Source organism: Paramormyrops kingsleyae, chromosome 6, assembly GCF_048594095.1.
Source record: "Paramormyrops kingsleyae isolate MSU_618 chromosome 6, PKINGS_0.4, whole genome shotgun sequence".
NCBI lineage: Eukaryota > Metazoa > Chordata > Actinopteri > Osteoglossiformes > Mormyridae > Paramormyrops > Paramormyrops kingsleyae.
Window position 1 is genome coordinate 11,347,687 of NC_132802.1, and position 22,676 is coordinate 11,370,362.

General features: G+C 41.3%; 1 protein-coding gene and 1 long non-coding RNA gene across 2 annotated transcripts; one reads left to right on the forward strand and one right to left on the reverse strand.

The window, feature by feature from the left end:
* The first annotated feature begins 4,628 nt into the window (after nucleotides 1–4,628).
* On the forward strand, nucleotides 4,629–20,566 carry slc13a3 (solute carrier family 13 member 3). The gene is made up of 13 exons (XM_023835200.2): nucleotides 4,629–4,856; nucleotides 7,537–7,802; nucleotides 8,686–8,849; nucleotides 9,659–9,722; nucleotides 9,804–9,983; nucleotides 10,751–10,876; nucleotides 12,185–12,277; nucleotides 14,180–14,284; nucleotides 14,911–15,008; nucleotides 15,603–15,715; nucleotides 16,461–16,622; nucleotides 18,813–18,950; nucleotides 19,387–20,566. Exons 1-13 carry the CDS (start codon nucleotides 4,752–4,754, stop codon nucleotides 19,600–19,602), a joined length of 1,830 nt encoding a protein of 609 aa, XP_023690968.1. The 5' UTR covers nucleotides 4,629–4,751; the 3' UTR covers nucleotides 19,603–20,566.
* LOC111855803 (uncharacterized) lies at nucleotides 14,221–22,334 on the reverse strand. Its single transcript, XR_002840964.2, has 3 exons — nucleotides 22,097–22,334; nucleotides 14,882–15,016; nucleotides 14,221–14,353 (listed from the first exon to the last, which is right to left on the reverse strand). It is a non-coding gene; the product is annotated as an uncharacterized lncRNA (long non-coding RNA).
* Between the last annotated feature and the right edge of the window lie 342 nt (nucleotides 22,335–22,676).

Here is a 22,676-nt window from a genome sequence, read left to right on the forward strand (position 1 = left end):
GTTAGTCCATATAGAAGACAGTCATTCAGGGGGTGGGGAGTGGGGGGTGGGCGCATTTTACTGCCTGTGGGTAAAAGCTTTTGTTAAGTCTCTTTGTTCTTGCTTTGATTGACCTGTAGCGTCTGCCAGAGGGGAGGGGGGAGAAAAGATAGTGTATTTGCAGTGTATTTGCAGCAAATCCCACCCGCAATGTTCTAACATGTAACACAAAGCCGTCCCAGAAGAGCCCAGGCTATTATAAAAAACACAGTGCAGACCAACTTCATATTAATGGCCTTGGTTGTGAGACGGGATGTTGGGCAGGCTGGTCAACACATGCTTTTGGCCATTTATCTGTTTGTTGAAAAGTATGATTTTTTTTGTGGAAAAATAAGCAAACATGCAATCTTCAAATGCCAAAAAGTATACTTCCACTAAGTTAAATGAATTAACTGCATTAATGTCAGCTCTGTGATCAAGTGGCAATCATGCACTCCTAATTTCGATCAATCCCCCCACCCCCCCCAAAGGTAAATCTAACTTTTAACTATGACCCTGACTATCAGAGTGAAGTTGTCACCACACAGGTCCTCATGCCATGATCACAAAGACATCAGGAATAAAAACTGTCTGCTTTTTAAGCTGCAAATTGTCGTAATGTTTTTTTTTTTTTTAACATGATAGGACAAACAGCAGCGTTTCTCAACCCGGTTCTCAGGGACCCCCAGACAGTCCACGTTTTTGCTCCCTCCCAGACAGTCCACGTTGTTGCTCCCTCCCAGACAGTCCACGTTGTTGCTCCCTCCCAGACAGTCAACATTTCTGCTCCCTCCCAGACAGTCCACATTTTTCCTCCCTCCCAGCTCCCAACACACCGGTACCAGGTATTTAGTGTTCTTGATTGCCTGGGAGTTGAGGGGGACCAAAAATGTAGACTGTATGGGGGAAAATGTAGACCGTATGGGGGTCCCCAAAGACTGGGGTAAGAAACACTGGCAAACACATTTGGACCTTAATCTTCCCAGGAGTAATTATCATGGCAAAATCTCCCAAAGAGCAACTTTTAAAATTGTCCAAAAATGATGCTGTTCAGACCTTGTTGTTCACTGCTAAGATTAGTGTCCAGTTTTGCCAAAAACAGACAGATTAATCTTGGATGAAATGGTCTTTACTGTGTCTATTGAGAAGCCAATAACTGTTTTCGACAACAACTACCTCATACCATCCACCATGTGTATGTTTCATTCATGGGCTTGTTTGCTGCATTTTGACCTGTAGGGCCATAATTTCTGCTTTGCCAGAGAATTTTGCAAGACAGTGCCAGACCGTTCACCTGTGAACAGAAGCAGAAGTGGGTCATTCAGCTGGCCAGTTATAATGTAAACACACTACATTATGCATTAGAGTGGTCAAAGAACAATATTTTGGGATAGACAGTTAAAGTATTGAACTAAAACCTAGTTTCAGGGGGGAAAATGATGTAAAACATGTCACTGAGTTCAGAGAAGTGCTATATGGAGGAGGAGAGCAAAACTTGTCTGTGGAGCTGTGAAAGACCAATCGATAACTGAAGTGCTTGGCTGCAATTATTGCTGCTAAAGGTCATGTAAACATTTACCAAGTGTAAAGAGATGATGGGTTCTTCACACAGGGACACTGTGTGCTGCATAACCTTCCTTAATAAACAAAGATTGAAAAATGAATGGTGTTTTTTCTCTGTTCGGTATTCAGTTTTGGGTCAAGATCTGATTTAGCAAACAAGCACAGTTAAAAACAAAAAAAAAAGAACATTTAAATAGTCAGCAGTGACAAACATTTTACGTTATCTTGTTAAATCTACAGGTGCCACATGCCATGTGAAAATCATGAACCGGCATCTAGGGGGAGCTATTGTACCTGTTCCCCCCCCCCACTTTCAACTTACAGCAGCTTTTGTTCATTAACTTGAAGCTAAAACGCAGTTGTGAAACTGCCATGTCAGTTTGTAAGATAAGAGGTAATAAACTTTATTACTGACGGTTTAATAAAGCAGCTATGCACTTAATATCAAAATTTACTTACAGAGGCTCGTTTCTGTTATCCCCTAAGGATAATGCACATGCAGAATTCCATGCAAGACTCTTACCAGCTTAGTTACTTCACAGGGCACCTATATATTGCTAATTTAACAAGTTGCAGCACCAGGATTTATCGGAATAAAAACAAGGAAAAGCTCAAGGAAAATAGTCTTTCATAAATCATGCATACATTTTTCCAATTCATTAAACATACTTGTGATACATATATTACAGTTGCATGTGAGTTAAATTGTATGGTGCATATAGGCTATGTTCACACTACAGGACAAATGTGGCCCAAATCCGATTTTGTGCTCATATGTGACTCAGAACACATATTTTCACGACAATGTGAACAGCACAAGTCACATGGAATCTGATTTTTTTAATTTTTCAATTTGGGCCACTTAAGTATGAGGTCATAAATTGGATAGAGGTCTGATTTTTTGCAGCGAAATCAGAATTCATGCAACTTTTACGTCACTCTCGATCGACGTTCGTCAATTCTGTGCAGACGGAAGTCACCATATGTCTCCGTCAGAGTGCCAAACACGGAGGAGAGCACAGAAGTTGGCCAGTGGAGGAACAGTGAGGTGCTGGATTTAATAAGTATTTGGGGAGATAAATCTGTTCAGGCAAAACTGGAAGGTTCATATCGGGCAGTTTTCGAAACAATTGAAAAAGAAATGGCCAAACGGGGTCATAAAAGAACGTGGCTCCACGTCTTTGTTTTTGCGCAATGCGCGTCATTGCATCTTCGTTGTTTTGTGTGCACGCGGGCCAGTTCAGTATAGTGAACCGTTCACATTCAAATCTAATATTGCCCACATTAAAAAGAGTAATGTGAACAGGCAAACAAAAAGTCTATCTGAGCAGAAAATCAGAATTGAGCATTAAGGCCTGCAGTGTGAACGTAGCCTTACATAGCAAAGTGAATGTGTCATGATCTGTCCGGTACCTCCTCTGATATGACCAGCAGGGTTCGCTCTCTCGGATGAACACCTGGAGGGGAGGAGAGATCCCGTGGTATGGATGATCCCCGAGGCCAGAACCCTCTTCCTACTTACCGGGAGGGTGCTGTCTGAACTCACCCTAGACAAGGAACTCCAGGAAGCAGAGAAGGTCCTGCTCCTAATGGCCACGGCTCAGCCCATCAGTACCCCACAGATTCACCCGGTGGCTCCCAATTGCCCCGGTGGCTCCCAATCGCCCCCCACCGTGGCTCAGCCCGTGGTCTCCCCCGGGGTGGCCACCAGTGTCATCTGGGGCCCAAAGGAGGGGCTGGCCAAGTCTTCATCTCCTGGAGGAGGAGACTGGAGCACACTATCTGTGCCGGCCACCCAGACTCCCGGTCACTCAATACTGTCCGTCCGGGCCACCCTTCTGCAGAAGCAAAGGTGAGGGGACACGTGGCACATTCCAGCTCTGCTCTGGCCTACCTGTCCCCTCCATCCTGCTTGATCCCCTGTTCCGGATCTCTTTCGTGTCGCCATCTGGCCTCAGCCTACGCCCTCTGTTTCTGCCTTACGTCTCTCCATATCAGTCCCTTTTGTCCCTCTATATATCCGTTTGTGGTGTTTTTGGTGTCTCCTGTCACCTCTCTGGTCCCTGGTCCTGCCCTTGCTGGTTCTATGCTCCTAGTCCTGCTGTTTGTCCTATCCTGTGGTTCTGCCCTTCTTGTCTTGCCTGGACTCCGATCATTGTTTTCAAGGTTACCTCGTGTTCCCAGTCCAGTCCTGTGTTGCGTTCTGGCTTCTGTCCCTTTGGTCCAGTTACGGGTCTCATCTGGTGTCCGTCCCATGTGCTCTGTTGATCCAGCAGTGCCCTGTCCCATCGTTGGCCCCATCTGTCCTGTTCTAGTCGTAGTAGGGTCTTCTGTGCCTGGAGTGCTCTCTTTGGGGGGGGGGGGGCTTTGTCACAACCTGTCCAATCCATCCCCTGATTTGACCAGCAGGGGCCACCAGAACCCTCCTCTTGCTTCCCAGCTATGTCCTGTTCCTGATCCCCAGTTCTCGTGTGGTAAATATCAACGCCTGATTCATATCATTCTCTCGTTATTCTGGTATATACATGCTTCCCAGTCCTGTCTCCTCCAGTTCTGTCATTGTTCCCTGTCATCGGCCCAACGACTTAAATATTAAATAAAGTCCCCTTGGGGAGGGGGTGTTCCTCAATTCACGACTGCATTCCGGGATCCCTTCCACCACCTTAGGACACCACAGAATATGCATATTAAAGTATATTTCACAGAAGCGTTTTTGTAAAATCACTGCAACCTTTTACTTGACAAAAGATGCATGGATGGATGAATGAATGTAAAATGTTCTGACGAACATTATTAAAACAGTGCTTTAAAAAAGTTTTACACATCTTCATTGAGGTGGTTGTACAACGCGTTCTTTCAGAATCAATGGGAAAACAATACTAGTCAGGCTTACATTTGCATTAGTCGTATGTCAGACAATCATACTTGAGATGACACAACTGGACGTTTATCCCGATTGCCGTTAGTGTTTTCTTTAGCCAAAGAAAAAACAGCACGTGTACGAAATTGAAGGGTTAGTCAGACGTTAACATCAAGTCCATAGTTAATCTTTTCCTGGGGGTAAAAAAAAAGCGATAAAGGCGACCGGTTGTAAACATTGCGCACCTGTACTGGCGCCTTTCCGCCTTTAAAGTCAGAAAAGAACAGAATACGTTTTGTGAATTTTTGACATGGCTTTTGCTTTCGGAAAGAAACTCTGGTGCGTCAGAAAACAACTAATTATTATTCTGACACCGTTCTTACTTCTCCCCCTGATTTTCGCTCTTCCGGCAAAGGTAGGAGATTTCTTTATTACAAGTTTAATACATCACATTGACTTTGTATTTGGCAATTGCGGCGTTGTGGTCATTGAATGAACAAGTAAGTTTACTAAAATTAGGTTCAGCAAGCTATAACTTCCGACAGATAAGGTTATTCAATAATAATAAAAAAAAAAACTTGTCCGTCTGTTTCCGTCTCATGTTACCTTATGCAACAATATTTTGTTTGCACATGAAATTTATCGCAATCACGTGCTTGGTCCTCAATTGTCTGGGATACTGATATGGTCATGGGTTCATTCATGGTTCATCACTTTATGACAACTTTACTGCTCTTTGACGTGATGAATTGAAAGAAACACCACATAAAAGTGTTTGTAGTATAGTATCTGCCTCATTTGTACGTCGCTTTGGACAAAAATGTCTACTAAATTCATTTAAATGAATTACCTTCCACAATCAGAGGTGTTCAATGAAAAGCAACAATTTTTCGGTCTAACGTACTCCGTATGTATAATAGCACATACGTAAATTATTTTTTTGGTAATAATCTATTTTAGCTATTTGCTTAAAATGCTACAAAAATAATACGTAGTTATAGTTTTGGTTGTAAAATGTGGAATCTGAACAATATATCAGTTTTGTAAAATAGTGTCCTTGGTGTATCATAGGCCTGCTATTCTCTTAGTGCACATATAAAAAATGTAGAACAACCAAATCATTGTAAAATATATACGTTTGTTAAAAAAAAACTGCAAAAACAGACCGCCGAAAGCAGTCCGTTTTTACCAAGAATCCCTGGCTTGTACAGGCATGTACAATTTGGTAGAAGCATGGAGTGTCCTCTAAGAAAAAATACTTTAAATAATTTTAACTGAGAAAAGCAGAACGTTTTCCCCTAGCTAGAAATTAGACAACTGTTAGGGAATTATGGGGAAAAAAAACAAGTTTGTGTCTGTGTCCAGCTAAGAGCTAAGAGGTTTTTTAGAATACATTTGAATTTGTGCCTAGTATGCACAAATTTTAACCATAATCCAACACACCTCGTGTTTGACCATAATCCAATGCGCCCTGTGGAGCTGCAAGATTGAAGCTGCACACCGTTTATATAACGTAAGTTAACAAATATTGAGAGAGAATATATCCAGAACCATTTCTGGATGAACAGACAGATAGATAGATACATACTGTACATATATACATACATTATTAATCCCAAAGAGAACTGCAGAAGTTTATAAGACTATATATATATATATATATATATATATATATATATATATATATATATATATATATATATATATATACATACACACACATATATATATATATATATATATATATATATATATATATATATATATATTCTAAGACATATGAAATACCCCCTAGTTGTTATTTATGTTTGTCATAGAGAAAGCTGGTCAATGGGAGTGTTAGGTTTCATCATCCACTCTTAAGGTAACAGACCAAAACAAAAACATACTTTGGGGGCAGGAGGTTATTTACTGATGGTGAATCAGAGGTATGTGTGTAACAAAACTTTATACAGGCACTAAGACAAGAGACATTTCACTTTATGATCACCTTTATGATCACTTTACCTTATTATTATTACTTGTCTTTGTCAGGCAACTGCCACTATTCCACAACTGACACACGGAGCAAATACAGCTCTGGAAAAAATTAAGAGACCACACTGTATTATTTATTTAAAAATCTGCATTTTTAAATCCTGGTTTAATCCTGGTTCTGCTGGCAGAAGGCTACACAACAGGTTGCTTCCAGGCTCAAAATTTCTAAGGGAGCTGTACATGTGAATAAGGTGAAGCAGGAGACACTGGGAACAACCAGAAACCAGCCAGGTGGGAGGGCAGAAGCCATTTCTAATGCCAGAGATGACCGTTAACTTATCTGGCAGTTTCTCATGGATCGGAGGATGACATCAAGTGATTTTCAAAAGGAATGGGAAACATTAAGTGCAGGTGTGAAATGCACTGCTAGGACAGTTTGTATCAGGCTCCTAGAAACAGGACTGAAGTCCCATAAAGCAAGGAAGAAGGCCTTCATTAATGAGAAGCAGAGGGGAACCAGGTTGCAGTTTACAAGAAAAAATATATTATTCACAGATGCACACCCATAAATTGAGAAACAAAAAACAAAAAAATGTGCTGTGGTCTCTTAATTTTTTCCAGAGCTGCAGTGCAACAGTAAAAAGGAAAACCTTAAGTAGGGAATGGGTGAAGTAAGATGAGTAAGGGTGAGATGGAGGGATGACGGTGAAGAAAGCAGGACAGAGGGAGTGTGAGAACTAGAGAGGATGAGGAGGTTCTAAGGCAAGAGGAGACGATTTGGAGAGTTATGGATATCTAGGCAACGGGGACTCCAAAAACAAGGAGCCACCCAAGGGACAGATCAGTCACCAGAGCGGTGGAGTATGGAATGAAGAACAGTTTGCTCAATCCTCTGTGTGCTGTAAGTTGATTTATATATACCGGTTCCTTGTTGAAGGACCTTTTCACTTGCATGACATTAGACGAGGACAGTACGATTTTTTGAATAACATCAACTTACTTAATGTGTTTAATTACTGGTGGTCATGCAATTTGTTTCTGTCCTAATGGTTTCTATCTTCCACCATCACAACCCTGTAGGAGGGAACTGACGTCTTGCGGTTGGTTTTCTTTTCCAGGAAGGGAAATGCCTGTACGTGGTGCTGCTGATGGCCGTGTTTTGGTGCACGGAGGCCCTGCCTTTGGCCGTCACTGCCCTGTTGCCCATCTGCCTCTTCCCAACACTGGGCGTCTTGCCCTCTAAGCTAGTCTGCCCACAATACTTCCTGGAAACCAACTTCCTGTTTCTCAGCGGGCTAGTGATGGCGTCAGCCATTGAAGAATGGAACCTGCATCGCAGGATTGCTCTGAGGGTCCTGAAAATCGTTGGCGTAAAGCCAGCCTGGTGAGTCATGCTGTCCTACTCTCGATGAGTTATCACCTTTTTATGGAAATACTCTCCTGTTAGTTACGCAGCATTTGTTTATCAGACCCTTTTATCCAAAGCGATGTTCAAACATCAACCAGCCAGACCCTGGAACTATTGGGAGTTAAGGGCCTTGCTCAGGGCCCAAAAGTAAAATATCACTGCCGACCATGGAATTTGAAGCAGCTATCTTTCGATCTCAGACACAGTGGCCTAATGCATAGAGCGACACACTATCCCAAAACAAAAATCTAACAATTCCAGCCCCAGGCTTGAACATTGATACCCCAACACCACTCATTAACCATTTGAGTCACCCTGCCCTTTAGCTTTCAGCAACCAATATCCAATTTTTCATCTAAATTATCCTAATCCTACATGTGTTTCCCTGCGGAAAATTTCCCCGAGCCATACGGTGGATTACTAGCTCATGGTCGCAGGTAGTGCTGTTAAAAGTTCTAGCTGAATTTCACGAGGAAGTCTTTGTGTTTTTGATCTGTTTTCTCCAGAACTAGGTGCAGCTCTTTAGCATGACTGTGTTTACCTGTGATACAGGCCTGACTCAGTCTTTCTCTGAAATGGTTCCTGGACGATTCTGGGCATGATGATCACCTGTTTACCTCAGCACCTGTTTACATCAGAACTGTGTTCTCCAGCTCAGCCATAATGGGTGTACCTGTGATACAGGCCTGACTCAGTCTTTCTCTGAAATGGTTCCTGGACGATTCTGGGCATGATGATCACCTGTTTACCTCAGCACCTGTTTACATCAGAACTGTGTTCTCCAGCTCAGCCATAATGGGTGTACCTGTGATACAGGCCTGACTCAGTCTTTCTCACTGATGATTTGCCCTTCCGCCAGGCTGGTTCTGGGCATGATGGTCACCTCATCGTTCCTCTCCATGTGGCTCAGCAACACAGCCACCACAGCCATGATGCTGCCCATTGCCAACGCCATCCTGGAGAGTCTCTTCGGAGATCTACAAACCTTGAAGGAAAACTGCAAGCTTAATAGGGAGGAAGAAGGTAACATTCTTTTAACTGCAACAAAATGTGTGTTTATAAGGTGGGAGGGGCTTGATTCCGAGGTTTCTTATTAACATAATTGGTGTTTTACTGTTAGGGAGTCTTGTAGTCTGGCCAGGAGACATGTCACATCCCCCAAAGCGTTTCCTGTTGTTACTCACCGGTAAAACGCTGCGTCTGTGTTAAATGTTTGTGAAACTCAATACTTGCACAACATGGCCCATCAGTGACACCCATGCAGAAGCAGGCTGTAATGGCTGCTATCCAACATGACAGACTTCATACGGCTTCATCGTGAAGAGTTCTATTCTAACTTTTACTTCCAGCTTGGAACTTCATCCAGTCCTCTATACATTACATTCCTGCTTTTGACATATTTGTATGTAAATGCAGACGTTCCACAATAGGCACCTTGATTTCGGGGAGGTGGATGAAAATGCCATTACCTCATTATCTACCGGATAATAATGGAAAAGCGCTGCATTTTAAAATGCCATCAAAATACAGTATACCGCAGTATAATGTCTGGAATGTATGATGGGGTTGGTGTGCCAGCAGTGAAATTGCTAGTGAAAACCACCAATTGCTATCAAAATTTGTCAATGGTCATAGGCTGTAGTTTTTAAAAATTGTATCATGTGCAGGAAACAATTAGTAGAAATAAACTGTATATATCAAAAGAGAAAAGTATGACTTGTTGCATTCCAGATAAGAACTTTTCCTGATAAGAAACCAATTATCGTCAGAATTAGCAACAGATAAAGGTAAAGGTTTATTGTACCATAATACTAATTCTTTACACTTTATAGGCCTATCACCAGTAAAGCTGCAAGCCCTGACATCTGAGAAGGAAATACTGACAGTAGAAGATAGGTAACAAGTCACAAAAAGCAGTTTTTAAGATGCTACACTTTCCTCTGGTGATCTGACGCCATCCTGTCATTGTCCCTGAAGGCCGGACATGAGGCAGAAACCTGAGGGTCAGACTCTGGAGGAAATCAGGACAGAATCGGAGTATCAGCTGAAGGTGTGGAAAGGCTTTATGATCTGCATCCCTTATGCAGCCAGCATAGGGGGCACTGCCACTCTGACAGGCACTGCTCCCAATCTGATCCTCGCGGGCCAGTTAAAAAGGTACCACGTCTCTCCAGTGCGTTCCTCCCTTCGCCAAGCCTGGCCCTCTGTGCCATTCACCACTTATCTGCTTATCTTTTTTTGTCCTTGCTGTTCTCCCTCGCTCACTCTCAGATAGCTTTGTTTTTCAGATAAGTTCAGGCCATTTTTGAGGTGAGCTACATTTTTTCTGGTACAGATTTCATCCAGACCTGTCATCCGTGCTGTCGGTAGTGATTAATTTTCAGCTAGAAATTCACCTTGGGGCCCCCTGGCCAATTTTACATATAATTTCACATATTGAAGGGCCCCTTTTCAGTACTACCACCCACCGCCCCCCACCCCCCCGAATCTGCCAAGATATATCCATGTCCCTACTGTGCCTCTGACTTTAGCCAAATATAATTGCCTGATTTTCCTATCGTTATAAGTAACAAAAACAATAAGAAAGTCTTGATAACTATTAAGAAGAGCTCAAAACACTGGGGGTGAAATGCATTGTGTGGGTGGCGGCTGGTTAAAAATGGCCGGTTGGACCTGTTCCGCACCCAAACCACACACCTGTGCGGCACCTTCACTCAACAAGTGCAGTGCAAGTTCCTCTCTGATCAGCTGACTTTTTAGAGTTCAGTTGAATGCAGGAATGTCTAAATAATATAATATAGTGTACAAAAGACAAAGGGACAAGTTGGGGCACACCTTTGGCTCAGCTCTGCTTCAGGAATTAATTTGAAATACCCAGTGTTACCCGATTATATAAAATACATAACAATCTGTTTTGTTTACAGTTATTTCCCAGACTGTGACGTAATCAATTTTGGCTCCTGGTTTGTGTTTGGATTTCCTCTCATGCTGCTATTCCTGGTTCTGGGGTGGATCTGGATCTCCTTTCTTTACGGAGGGCTTAACACCAGGTAAACCTCTCTGCCTCATACTGGAACTGTACTGCTCTGCTGCAAAATGTGAGCTAATCCATGCAGTTGAAGCGCCACTGTTTTAGCAGCGGGGGGAGGGGGGGGTGGTTATACGTAAGGCTGGGAGCGTACCTAGAAGTTCTGGGTCCCTGGACAAAATGTCATTACGGGCCTCCCCTGCCCAATTTTACATTAGATTGTATATATTCAAGGGCCCCTGTATTTAAAGGGAATTCCTTAACTGAATCTGTAACTTTATTGTGTTTTGGTACCAAACGTACCCTTTGGAAGCAGAGCCAAAGATCAGGACCAGCTTCATGAAGCTTAGCGCATGGTTAGCTTGCCTGTAACGGCACATATCCCCACCCTAATATTTTCGCTTTACTCGTAAACTGTTTTCACTTAACGAGGCATTACTATGGTATGTCCCTATTTACATATTATTGAAGCAATTCATAAAAGACAGCGTCATGCAAAACTTTAGATGAGTTTCATTCTCTTGGCTAAATTTCAGTGGTTTGACGCCTGGTGGTTTGTTAAATTTTAGACGCTACACATGTGTTAGTGATCAATAATTTTGACAGCAATACCTACTCTGTCAATTACTATGCTTATTCGGTAAGGATTTACATTATCTGCACCTTCATAATACATTAATTATGCATTCATAGGACAAACATATGCAGCATCTCAACAGCATAACATATTTTAACAGTTTAACTATTCATTAATAATAAGCATTATTTGATTATAACAAACATCATAGTTTTATATATATATATATATATATATATACACACACACACACACACACCCTCCCAACAAACACAGCAGCATTGTTGACCTGAATGTATGATGAACCTGTCTGGACAAAAGTCCAGGGCTGATTTTAAATCCCAGTCCATCCCTGGTTACTATGTGGCCCTAGCTGTCTCTATGGGTGATTTGTCATCAATTAAGACTTACTTCTATTATAAATATCATATATACAGTACAAGGCCCACAGACAGCGCAAACTTTTCAAAGGATGTGTAAGTTTGTGCATTTTATATCCATTGTGCGTCATAAACATTGTAATATTTGTCCCATTCTGGATGTTTCTTCCATAACAACAAATTCCCTTTTTGGGAGTTGAATCCGCAACACCTTGTTCGCCTCTGACGCCACCGCGATGGCGTGACCATGAGTTGTGCAGTATTTGTAGCTTGTAAACAATTGCAGTGATGTTTCAAAATCATTACGACGGTGATTTTCCTTTTGTTGTCACTTGCTGCTGCTGTTGCGTCACCGTGTTGTTTTCCTTTGCAGACTCTGTGTTCAAAAGCAGGATCGGCGAGCAGAAGCCGAGAAACAAGCCAAGGCCATCATTGATGATGACTACAAGAAACTCGGATCTATGAAGTACGTAGCGTTAAATCAGCCCTGTGTACAGAGTGCTGAAAAATACAGCAGATTGTGAACCTCGTATTATAATAACTAGCAATTTGCTAAAGCATTGGTTAACGGTTTACCTTATTCACACATTTATGTTTTGTTTTTACATCCATCCATCCATCCATCCATCTTCCATAACTGCATACCTAATACAGGGTTGTGGGGTGTTTTGTAAATAATGTGAAACATGCAAGTAACTATTAAGATAATTGATTAAACCTGGGAAGAATGTGGAAAGAATTCGCTTTCACAAACCTGGGAAGAATGTGGAAAGAATCCGCTTTCACACAGATTTCGTGAATCACTGAGCAACATCCCATCATTGAGTTTAGTCAAGTGGCCCCTTACTGTCATAAAATCCATATATAGGCACACAGTGGCATGACATAACGGTCCCCCATACAACATACAAACAGCAAGTGTCAAGGGCAGGGTTTTTGTAGGACTTAAAGTGCAGAACACAGTATGAAACTGGGGGGCTGGACATGAGGGTTTATAAGGGGGGGGTAACAGGAAGGGGTAGGCGGTGAGGTGGGACAACGGGTGATTAGTGTCCTGATAGCCTCGATGGAGAGGCTGTTGTTGAACCTGGCAGAACTGGCTTGTAGACTACTGTACCTTCAAGTGGAATCCCATAGAAATTCTGGGTGACTAAATTTGTATTTTGTGCAAAAATAGTACCATGACTAGAAGAATAGGTTTCATTGCCTTTGAGAGAAGGGTGATTAGGGGCTGGGTTTAAAGGGAACTTCAGTGAAGAAGACTGCTCGCTTTGTTATTGTGAAGGATGAGGGAAAGGTGCCATAGGTTTAGGTAATACTGTGAGTAAACCACCCCCTGGATGCCTCCACACTGGTTCAAGATGAAAGGTTGACCAGACAAGAAGTTCTGAGCCAGTGGGCTGCAATATTTTATCAGAACTTGACCGACAGATGTTATCTGGAAACCATGCAGTTTCATTACTATCAAAAGAAGCTTTCCCAGTAAATTGGTTAACACACCACAGGACTGGTGATCAGCTGAAATGTAACATGGTCAGATGAATCATCACTCATCCAGAAAAGGCATGTGTGGCGTAAGCCAAAAGGAGCCTGCAGGGTTGTTGATGTTGTTGTTTTTGTTATGGTGTGGGATTGGATTTTCTGCTGTGGTTTAGATACCTCAGTAAACAAGCTAAAAGCTGATAATGCACACATTCGACCTGTGGTGAAGCATTTCCCTCTTAATGAAAGTGGAATGGCCCAGTATGACAATGAGCACAACATTGTACAAGTATGAGTGCAGGTACACAGCAATTCCTTGTCGTATTTGCGTGTCCCATCATGCTCTCCTTCGAGAAACAGGTAAGAACAAATCTTGGATAGAGAGCCTAGAGCCAGTCAATTTTCCAGTTGTTTTGTGGTTAAGGGCTATACTCAAGAACTTTGAAGCGACTGTTCTGTTGCCCATGGCATTTGAGCCAACAAACTTCTGATTACAGACACAAAAGCCTAAATTTGCAGAACCATAAACACCACACCCATTTGCCAATATTAAACAAATGCCATTAAGGTCCATGTAAACAAATGTCAACTGAACTGAATACCCTCAGGGGATTTTAGAGTGGTCCCTGGCTCAGGACGTGTCAGGGGTGAAGTTTACTGCGGGTGGGGCTCTTACATTTCCTCAGAAGTTGCCACTCTTGGCCTATGTCAACTAATGGATTGACCGACACTGACTGGCAGTTACCTGTATTTTGCATAAAACACAGGGAAATTAACACGCTATTTCTTAGCCTACCCTTTTAAAAACATGGCTGCCCATGTTTTCCTGGGAATTATTTTCCTGTGTAATTGTACCAGCCTAAACCATTTTTTTTCTTTTTTTCAGGTTTTCTGAAGGAGCCATCTTATTCTTCTTCATCTTGTTTGCCGTCCTCCTATTCACCAGAGATCCAAAGTTCTTCCAAGGGTGGTCTGTCTTCTTCCCCAAAGGGTATGAGCAGGATTCTCGTGGACACTATGGATGAGTCAGGTTCTCACACGAGTGATGGAGGCCATTGTGCTGTTATATTTGTCACAAAACACAGAACAGAGCAAAACACTTAAGCCATCACAGAAAAGCTATTTATCTGGGTAGTAAGTATGTATTTGCTGAGAAAAAATATCATTAGAATATATGCAAATAAACATAAAGAATAAAAAGTAAAATGGTTCTCGAAAAAGTTACTGATAGGTTAAATGTCACCACCAGATCAATTAATTAATTTGCTCAATTAAATTATTTGATGAGGCATTGATTAACCAAATATGGTTTATCTAGTAGTCATGTCAACAAATACATGGGTATATGCGATGGCTACTGCAAATAGTAGGGACTTTAGGAGAGGTTTCTAAAAGGGTGAACTAAAACTTTGACAGACATAATACACCAGCATGAAGATCATTTCAACATAATTTTCTTTGACTGGCAAAGATTTTTGCATAGTATTCTATATGTAACAGCACTGGTACTGCAGTCATGCTTTAATTTGACACTGGACTTTCTATTGGTTGTTAGTGGGACACTGGATAGACGCATTTGACACATCACCTGTGTTTATGTGTGAATCATCCTTCCAGGTACGTGTCAGATGCCGTCACTGGGGTGGCCATCGTGTCCATACTGTTCTTCTTCCCATCCCAGAAGCCGTCTTTGAAGTGGTGGATTGACTGGCACTGTGAGTAACTGTCGGGTCACACTTCTTAAATTAAGCAAGGGAAGTGTCATAACCATCACAGGCATTGTGAAAAGTCTGCCATTTCAATTAAAATCACTGACCAAAAGCAAATGGCATAGTTGCACAGTTCAGATAAAAATTAACTGTTTTTTTCCCAAGCCCCAGCAAAAGCCGGTAACCAAAGCACACTATTAAGAACAATACTGTAAATAATCTGAGGAATGTAAATGACTCAGATTGAGAAGACTGAGAGGAGTCCTGGGGTGGATGAGGACTGTGGCCCTTCTGTTTGTGTGGTTATTATATTAATATTGCCAAATCCATGTTTACTTTACCCTCGCTACGGTAACCTTTCCAGCACAACCTGAGCAGTCAGACACCTCCCCAGGCAAAAACCCTCTGCGTCTATGAACTTTTTAAATTCTTTATATTGCAGAGTGTAGTGGTGGCATGATCAAAATCCAGTGTTCTCAAACCGTTACCAGTTTCTGAGATGCAACTGATTCGCTGATGTTGTTTTTTAAATGGGCAGCTCTGCTTTTTGACTAATCAGCATTTTCATTATATCGCCCTGATTCTTCTCTGCCCCCATAGCACCAAATACGGAATATGTGCCATTGCTGTCGTGGAAAAAAGCCCAAGACTGCGTACCCTGGAACATCATCCTGCTGCTTGGTGGAGGTTTTGCCATGGCCAAAGCATGTGAGGTACACATTCTCACATCTTTGAAAACATAAAATGAAACCCTGCCTAAGAATGGCTTGTTTGTGCCTCCCATGTCCAATTAAAAAAGTCACTCAACTCCTATACAACAGGCTAGATGAAGAATAAGGCTAACAATATTAGCCTGGCTACCTGCTCTGATCCTGCCTTGCACCGGGTTGGTGTGCGCCCCAGTGAATTACAGATCTGCGCCTTTATCCAATCAAACAAAACCACATTTGTCACATGACTTGATATTTAGTAGAGTGGAAGTGAGTGAAACATTTGTGCGCAATTCTCACAACCGTAGCAACGAACAGTGCAATGGGAAGTGTACAAAAATAGTAAATATACAAGACAGTAATAATGAATAGAGACAAGCGCAATAAATACAAGAGACAGTAATCTAGTGATAGCCGTGGATTCCTGTAGGGTATGGGTTCATTGACCACAGTTGAGCTTTCTGATGGTCTCGTACATGGAAGTGTCCCACAGCCTACTGGGTTGGGCTCTAATGCTGCCTATGTGGAAGGTCATGGGTCCAGATCCTGTGGCTAGCTGAGTGACCTCCTCATCGCCCTTGAGCAAGGCCCTTAACGCCAATTTATTGAGAGATGCAGGCTGACCCTGCTGTCTGAGGCCAAGCTTCTCTCTCTTGGACTTCACTTCGAACAGAAGTGTGTACCTAATAAGTGAACTGTAATAGCTTTTACTGTGCAGTGTAGCTATCCCTGCCCCTGTGTGTTGCAGGAGTCCGGCCTGGCCACCTGGATTGGGAATCACATGCACCCCCTAGTAGGAGTCCCCCCTCCTGTAGCAGTCATTCTCATCACCGCCTTCGTCGCCACCTTCACCGAGTTCGCCAGCAACACAGCCACTATCATCATATTCCTGCCGATTATCGCAGAGCTGGTAATGTTCCCACCTGGGTCTCTGATGCTTGTTCTGGCTTCAGCTACCTCGCCTGTGGAACTGATTTTCCAAACAGCAGGAAATAGCTAAGGCTGATTTACGAGATGTACAGGATTTACAGGAAGCTGTTGGCCGGAAATGTATAGGTGCAGTGCGTTATAAACCAGCCTTCAGCAATATGTCTGCCTTTAAGTTATGATGAATGTTGTTTAGGGTAAGATGTGGGGGTGGGGTTTGACTAAGCAAGTGATGCAGTGCCTATAGGCTCTATGCACATAATGTACGTGACGTATTTCCATTAGACATTATACCAGCAGCTTCTGGTTTGTGGGATCAGTAGCTAACCTGAAAACAAGACAGTGATATTATGGTGAAGAGCTGAGAATATTCAGGGTTTTTTTTTTTTAATAAAATAAATTAAGGCAGTAACATCTTTTCATTATAATTAAGCATTTTAAGAAAAACATTTTTTTTTTAATTATCCCAAGGTTGTCAAGTTTCACACATCTGGCATGACACACTTTCTGACTGTCACACTCACGCCAGAAATCGTACAGCAAATCAATATTCTATTATAAACCTGAAATTAGCTGCATCAAAAGCGTTGGGGTAGTTTGCAAACCATAAAGACTATTTATAGGGTAATAAAACTGTTACATACATGCAGACTTATCTCAAATTGAAAATCTAATGTCAGCCAGCTAACCAAAGCTGATGACACTGATCATCCTTAGTGAAACACTGCACAATAAAGTATTTTAAAATAATATGGCTAATACAAAAACAACTTTGTGATTGAAGTGATTGAGGTTTAACCGAGAAAACAAAAATGAAATGTACAGGGAAAGTTTTACGTGCCAGGGTGAGGTTATCAAAAGGGAGCCAATGCATTAGAAATGCACTTATTCAGAGCTGATTGGGAAAGGTGTTCATGCACTGTATGTCAAAATAGGTTTTCCACCCATACATTTGCATGGTGATGAATAAAGTAGCAGAATTATTTGAAATTCATCACTGCTGCCATTATTCAGCCGTGTTCCACTATCCCCTCATGTTGTGTCAAAAGGCATGAGAACTATTAGCTGTAAATTACTAGGATGAGTCTGTAAAGCTCATGCAAGGTATCTTTAAATATTTTCTATGCCTGTGAACTCAGACTTAGATTTAAAAAGTTATTCATTAGCGCAGACGTGGCATGTAGCCTTGATGCTTACTTTCAGTAGTAAGAAGCCTGTATCAGTTTAATATCCATTATTAGGTATCTGTTTAAATAGTAATACAGTAGTGATTACAGTAACACGCATTTAACAGGCTGATGGGTGTATTTACTATAGTTGCATCCTTTTGGCTCTATTGCCTTTGATTATTCGTGATTAACATCGCTAAACCATTTCTATTTGACAATATATTAAAAAGTTTGTAAAATACATTTCATTCACCCTACAGTGTATAAATTTACTTCATGATAGATCTTAATGTATATTAATAATTACCCCACTTTCCATGTGAAGGTTTCCTTATGCACAGGCTACTGGTCTTTCTTCACATTGTTTCGAGTGAAGTCAGGTGTGTTTTAAACTGAGATATGCTGAACACATTGTTCTCACTCAGCTTCCCTTTAAAAAACATCACATAAGGCAAAATAGCAACAACGCATTAACAAGCGATGAGAAGAAAGTAATGGTCAGTCACATTACATTACAATAAGCATACAGGGCCGGCATTTCTGGAGTGAAACAACAAAATTAAAAATGTTAATAAGACAATAGAGAAAATAAAACAATTTTACGGTGTATTGGATTAACTCTGACAAAGGAGTATGACACTACTGTTAAAAGATAGATAGATAAAAGAGTTTAAAACAGAGCCCCGTTGTTCAGCATTTTGACAGGCCTAGAGAAACCGGAAGTTGATTTGCGGGTATATGAGAATCCAGAAGACACGCATGCGTAAGGCCTGTTGTTCCAGGGATGATCTGACTTTGCTTTCTCTCAACAATATTGCTTTGGATAAAAGCATCTTGTAAATAAACAAAATGTAAAAGCCGTGATCACCAGTCCCTCTTGTGCAGATGACACCATGACAGATCTGACCCCATTATTTGCTGTTAATGAGTTTACTCAAGGACACCTGTGTTCACACCTTTTGCCCGACGTCAATTGTGGTGCTGACATTGAGCTCCCCCTGCAGGCGAAGCATGGACAGGTGAACCCTCTGTACTTCATGGTCCCAGCGACGGTTTCCTGCTCGTTCGCATTCATGCTCCCTGTGTCCACCCCACCCAACTCCATCGCCTTCGCGTCCGGACACCTATTGGTCAAAGACATGGTATGTTCCACTCCACAGATTGTTCCTCCCAGATATGGACACGTTGGTTAGTTACCGCCCACCAATCGGCTCATCAGTAGAAGGACAAACTCTCTCAAAGGTCAATGATTAGATCCATCACTTGGAGACCAACCAAAACCATGAAACTCACATTTACTTTACAAACACTGATATATTTTCTGACAATTTAACAGTTTATGGCCTAGGGTGCATATGAGGGAGAAATCCTTTATTATTATTGTGTATACTGGAATTGCATGAGTTTATCCTTCAACTCACTTGTGCCTTCAGTTAGTGAAAACATCTTTAAATGTCAAGAAACAAAGAGATTGTACACTGTTTTACATAAGTGACATATATGATAGATGGCAAACGAAATTCTTGAGTTGCGTTTTGTTTGGCCAGCAGGAGCTTGACGGGTCTGTATTTCCCTCAGGTAAAAACAGGCTTCGTAATGAACATCCTGGGTGTCCTGACAGTGTCCCTCGCCATAAACACATGGGGGGCACACATCTTCTCTCTGTCGACGATTCCGGAGTGGGCCCATCTCTTAAACACTTCCGACAGCGTTACAGACCTGCACAACCTGACGCAGCTCCTCGACTCCACTGTGAAAACCTCTCAAAACTTCAGCACATTCTCTTTCCTTTGACATCTTTGTGATATGTTATTATAATTATTTATGACTAATGAAATACGGAATTATTGAACTTTAGGAAAGCTTTGATAAATTTTCTTTCGTACTATTTGGTTTTTCTTTTTCCTTTTTAAATGAAAGTCAGTACAAACTGTATTGTTGTATTGCACTTAATTTTCTTTAGAAAGACCACAAAATACTGTAACTTTTAAAAAGCATACTGATTTTTACAGAAATGTGTTTATCTAGTTTTAGTAAGCTAATGGTCAGGCATTTGCTTTGTTGGGGGTTTTCAGCTCACTGTCATTCATCAAAGAAACACCCATCAAAGCTCATTTCTACCTCTCTGAAGCATACGCAACAAACTTCACCCCATGCCTACCCTAGTAATTATAAATAGATTACATTAAGCCTTATTTTTAGTTTGAGAATAAGCAGCGTGACAGGCATAACTATCAGATAATCATGAACAGGTTGCCCTTCACTGGTACACTACGCGTTCAGTATTAACTTTGTGCTGAGATGCATTTTCAGGTGTGAAAACTGAGTTGCACGTGACCCCCCGAAAGGGGCCGTGTTTGTAACTGACTGTAACTTTAGTTTTAGGGACCGATTTTGTCTCGCCCATAGATAAACAGAGATACACGCACAGGCATGTCGCGCGTGACTGCTATTTCCTGACGGTGCAGAAACACTGGAGCTGTTAATCAGCAAAAGAAATGAGGCACTTTGACAAAAGCTATTTCCGAAATGCAGACTATCTGGATTTTTAATGTAATGCAAGTTTTTTTTTGTAATTTAAACATAACTTTTGAAATGATGAATGACTTTGCCAATCGGTTTTAGTTTAGTGTAACACTACCTGTTTACTGAGTTGTGTGGTGTATACTGTAGTTTATGCATGGGATTTTTTTCGAATATGTACAGCTTTTCATTTTTAAGACAGAGGAATGTAAAAATTAAAATATTCACACAGTTTCTTCGAGTGTGATTTTGTTACATAGATTAAGACGTGAAATTAATTACAAACATGCCTAATTATCATCTGAGACACATCTGAATTCAAGCATGTAAATACACATTCTGAAGTAGCAAATTTCATTACAAAGGATAATGAAAAGATAAGGGATGTTTATTGTCATTGTAAGACATGAAGGGAGCAAAATGAGATACTCAGGTCTGATATAGGTAGCCGTGATAAAATAGAAATCAAATCCAAAACAATAATCCAATGAATAAAATTAAGCTAAAAATAAAGAATAAAAATTAAATTGTAACATTGGGATAAAAAATAACATTAGGAGAATATAATTATGAATGAGCAGTGTGAGTGTAGAAAAAAACAGCAACGTTTTGGTGCACAATTACAGTAATAACGTGCAGCCGTTAAGTTAACTATTGCAGCAAAGCCCTGACATGTAACGCTGATTATTTACAGCAGCGTTGTACCATAGATGAGAGTTCACGGAGTTCACAGAAGTGCTGAAGTTAGCAAATTGCAGCGATCTCTTTGGAGAGACTTCCATAATAGAAAAGCTGCTCTTAATTTGTACAGCTTTGGAATTATTGTGTACTTTAAGTGCAAATTACGTACATTAAGTGCACACCGGGTGAGAAAGAAGCTAGCTAGACCCTTATCAAGTATGACTTTATATCATTTTATTACACGGCTCTCTGGAATGCTTGATTCTGATTGGTCAGTTGAGACATTTGCAGGTTCGTTCTTTTCAAATAATGACCGCTCCAAAGTAATAACGCATAGCCGGTACTACTTGTATGTTTAAAATCAGTCCGCGCCAACAAAGATTATCGTTTGAAAATGTTAATTTAAAACAAATACGTCAATAAAATGTTTCAAATTTATATTCATGTCCAGTTTTTTTCCTTATGTGGCAAGTAGCTTCGCGTCGGGTCCTGATCACACTGTCGGGGCTTATTTCTGCGATAACTACCGGCTGCCTGTACATTATCCCTTACGTAAAAGCGTCAGTCCAAACGCTTCCTCGGTTGATTTACATTGCTAACACTTGGCCACTCTCCGAAGCTGCCATTACAATGTGGAAATATTGACAGCGGATGTTACCTCTAACATGTGTAAATGTGTTGGGGTTACCATGTGTTTATAGGAAGATGCTATATGGATTCCCAAGCCAAGCCCAGTCTGTATGTATGTATAATTGTACAAAATACATACTGCACAAAGTCAAATCTGTGAGCACAATTTCCTAAATATGACATTGTAACAAAGTGGTTAGCAGCATTGTGTCACACCTCTAGGGGCAGGGTTCGAGCCTCCACCCCGGCTCTATATATGTCGAGCTTTACACGCTTTCCCCTTGCTGTCGTGCGCCACCCCCCAAAAATAAAAAAAAAAATTAAAAAAATCCAAAAACAATCAACAGCGAACCAGAGACACAGCAGACTGCCAGCTCAGCATCACGGACCTCACGATATGACAGCAAGAATAAAGTTTACATCCAGGGATAAAATAAATCGATCAGCAAATTACCTTTCTTTAGTCGCTTTCACTTGCTTCAGTGTTACCCATGACGTTTGAAAAACCATATAATTAATTATAGCCACCTAACGGACAGCGGACGGCTCACAACCATTTTATTTCAGTGTGTATGAGTCACAGCCATTAATATCATTCTCTCTTTATATCGTTTTTATTTGTTTTGCTTTTATAAAGTTTTTTCGCGTCACCGTATGAAGCGTACTGAATACCGTTACACCAAGATGGTGGTCCAAGGCGACTGCACAGTACTACTGCAGCCCTCCGAGTGCGCCCCTAGTGGTCAGGCGCCCCCGGCAAATGCCCAGGAATCTGCTTGGGCGATAAATGTATCGCACTTTAGGCATCAGATTTGGCTCATTTCATGTTGCTGTGTGCATTTCTTGTATCAATAATTAGCTACGCTCCTCCAGCGCCCAAGAAAACTTTTTCAATATTTGAATAAGGGTGAGTGAAAGGGGAACAAAGGCGAAGCTGATTTTACCCAAAACCTAATGATTTTTTATATATATTACACATTATTATGCAATTTCAAAACATACACACTTACACATTAGTAATTGTTGCTTATTTT

Excerpts from the sequence above, each read along its gene's own strand:
- slc13a3 (XM_023835200.2), top strand. The coding sequence starts at position 4,752 with ATGGCTTTTGCTTTCGGAAAGAAACTCTGGTGCGTCAGAAAACAACTA. Across the intron at positions 14,285-14,910 it reads TCTGTCTTCTTCCCCAAAGG|GTACGTGTCAGATGCCGTCA; the intron begins GTATGAGCAGGA and ends TCATCCTTCCAG. Across the intron at positions 15,009-15,602 it reads GTGGTGGATTGACTGGCACT|CACCAAATACGGAATATGTG; the intron begins GTGAGTAACTGT and ends CTGCCCCCATAG.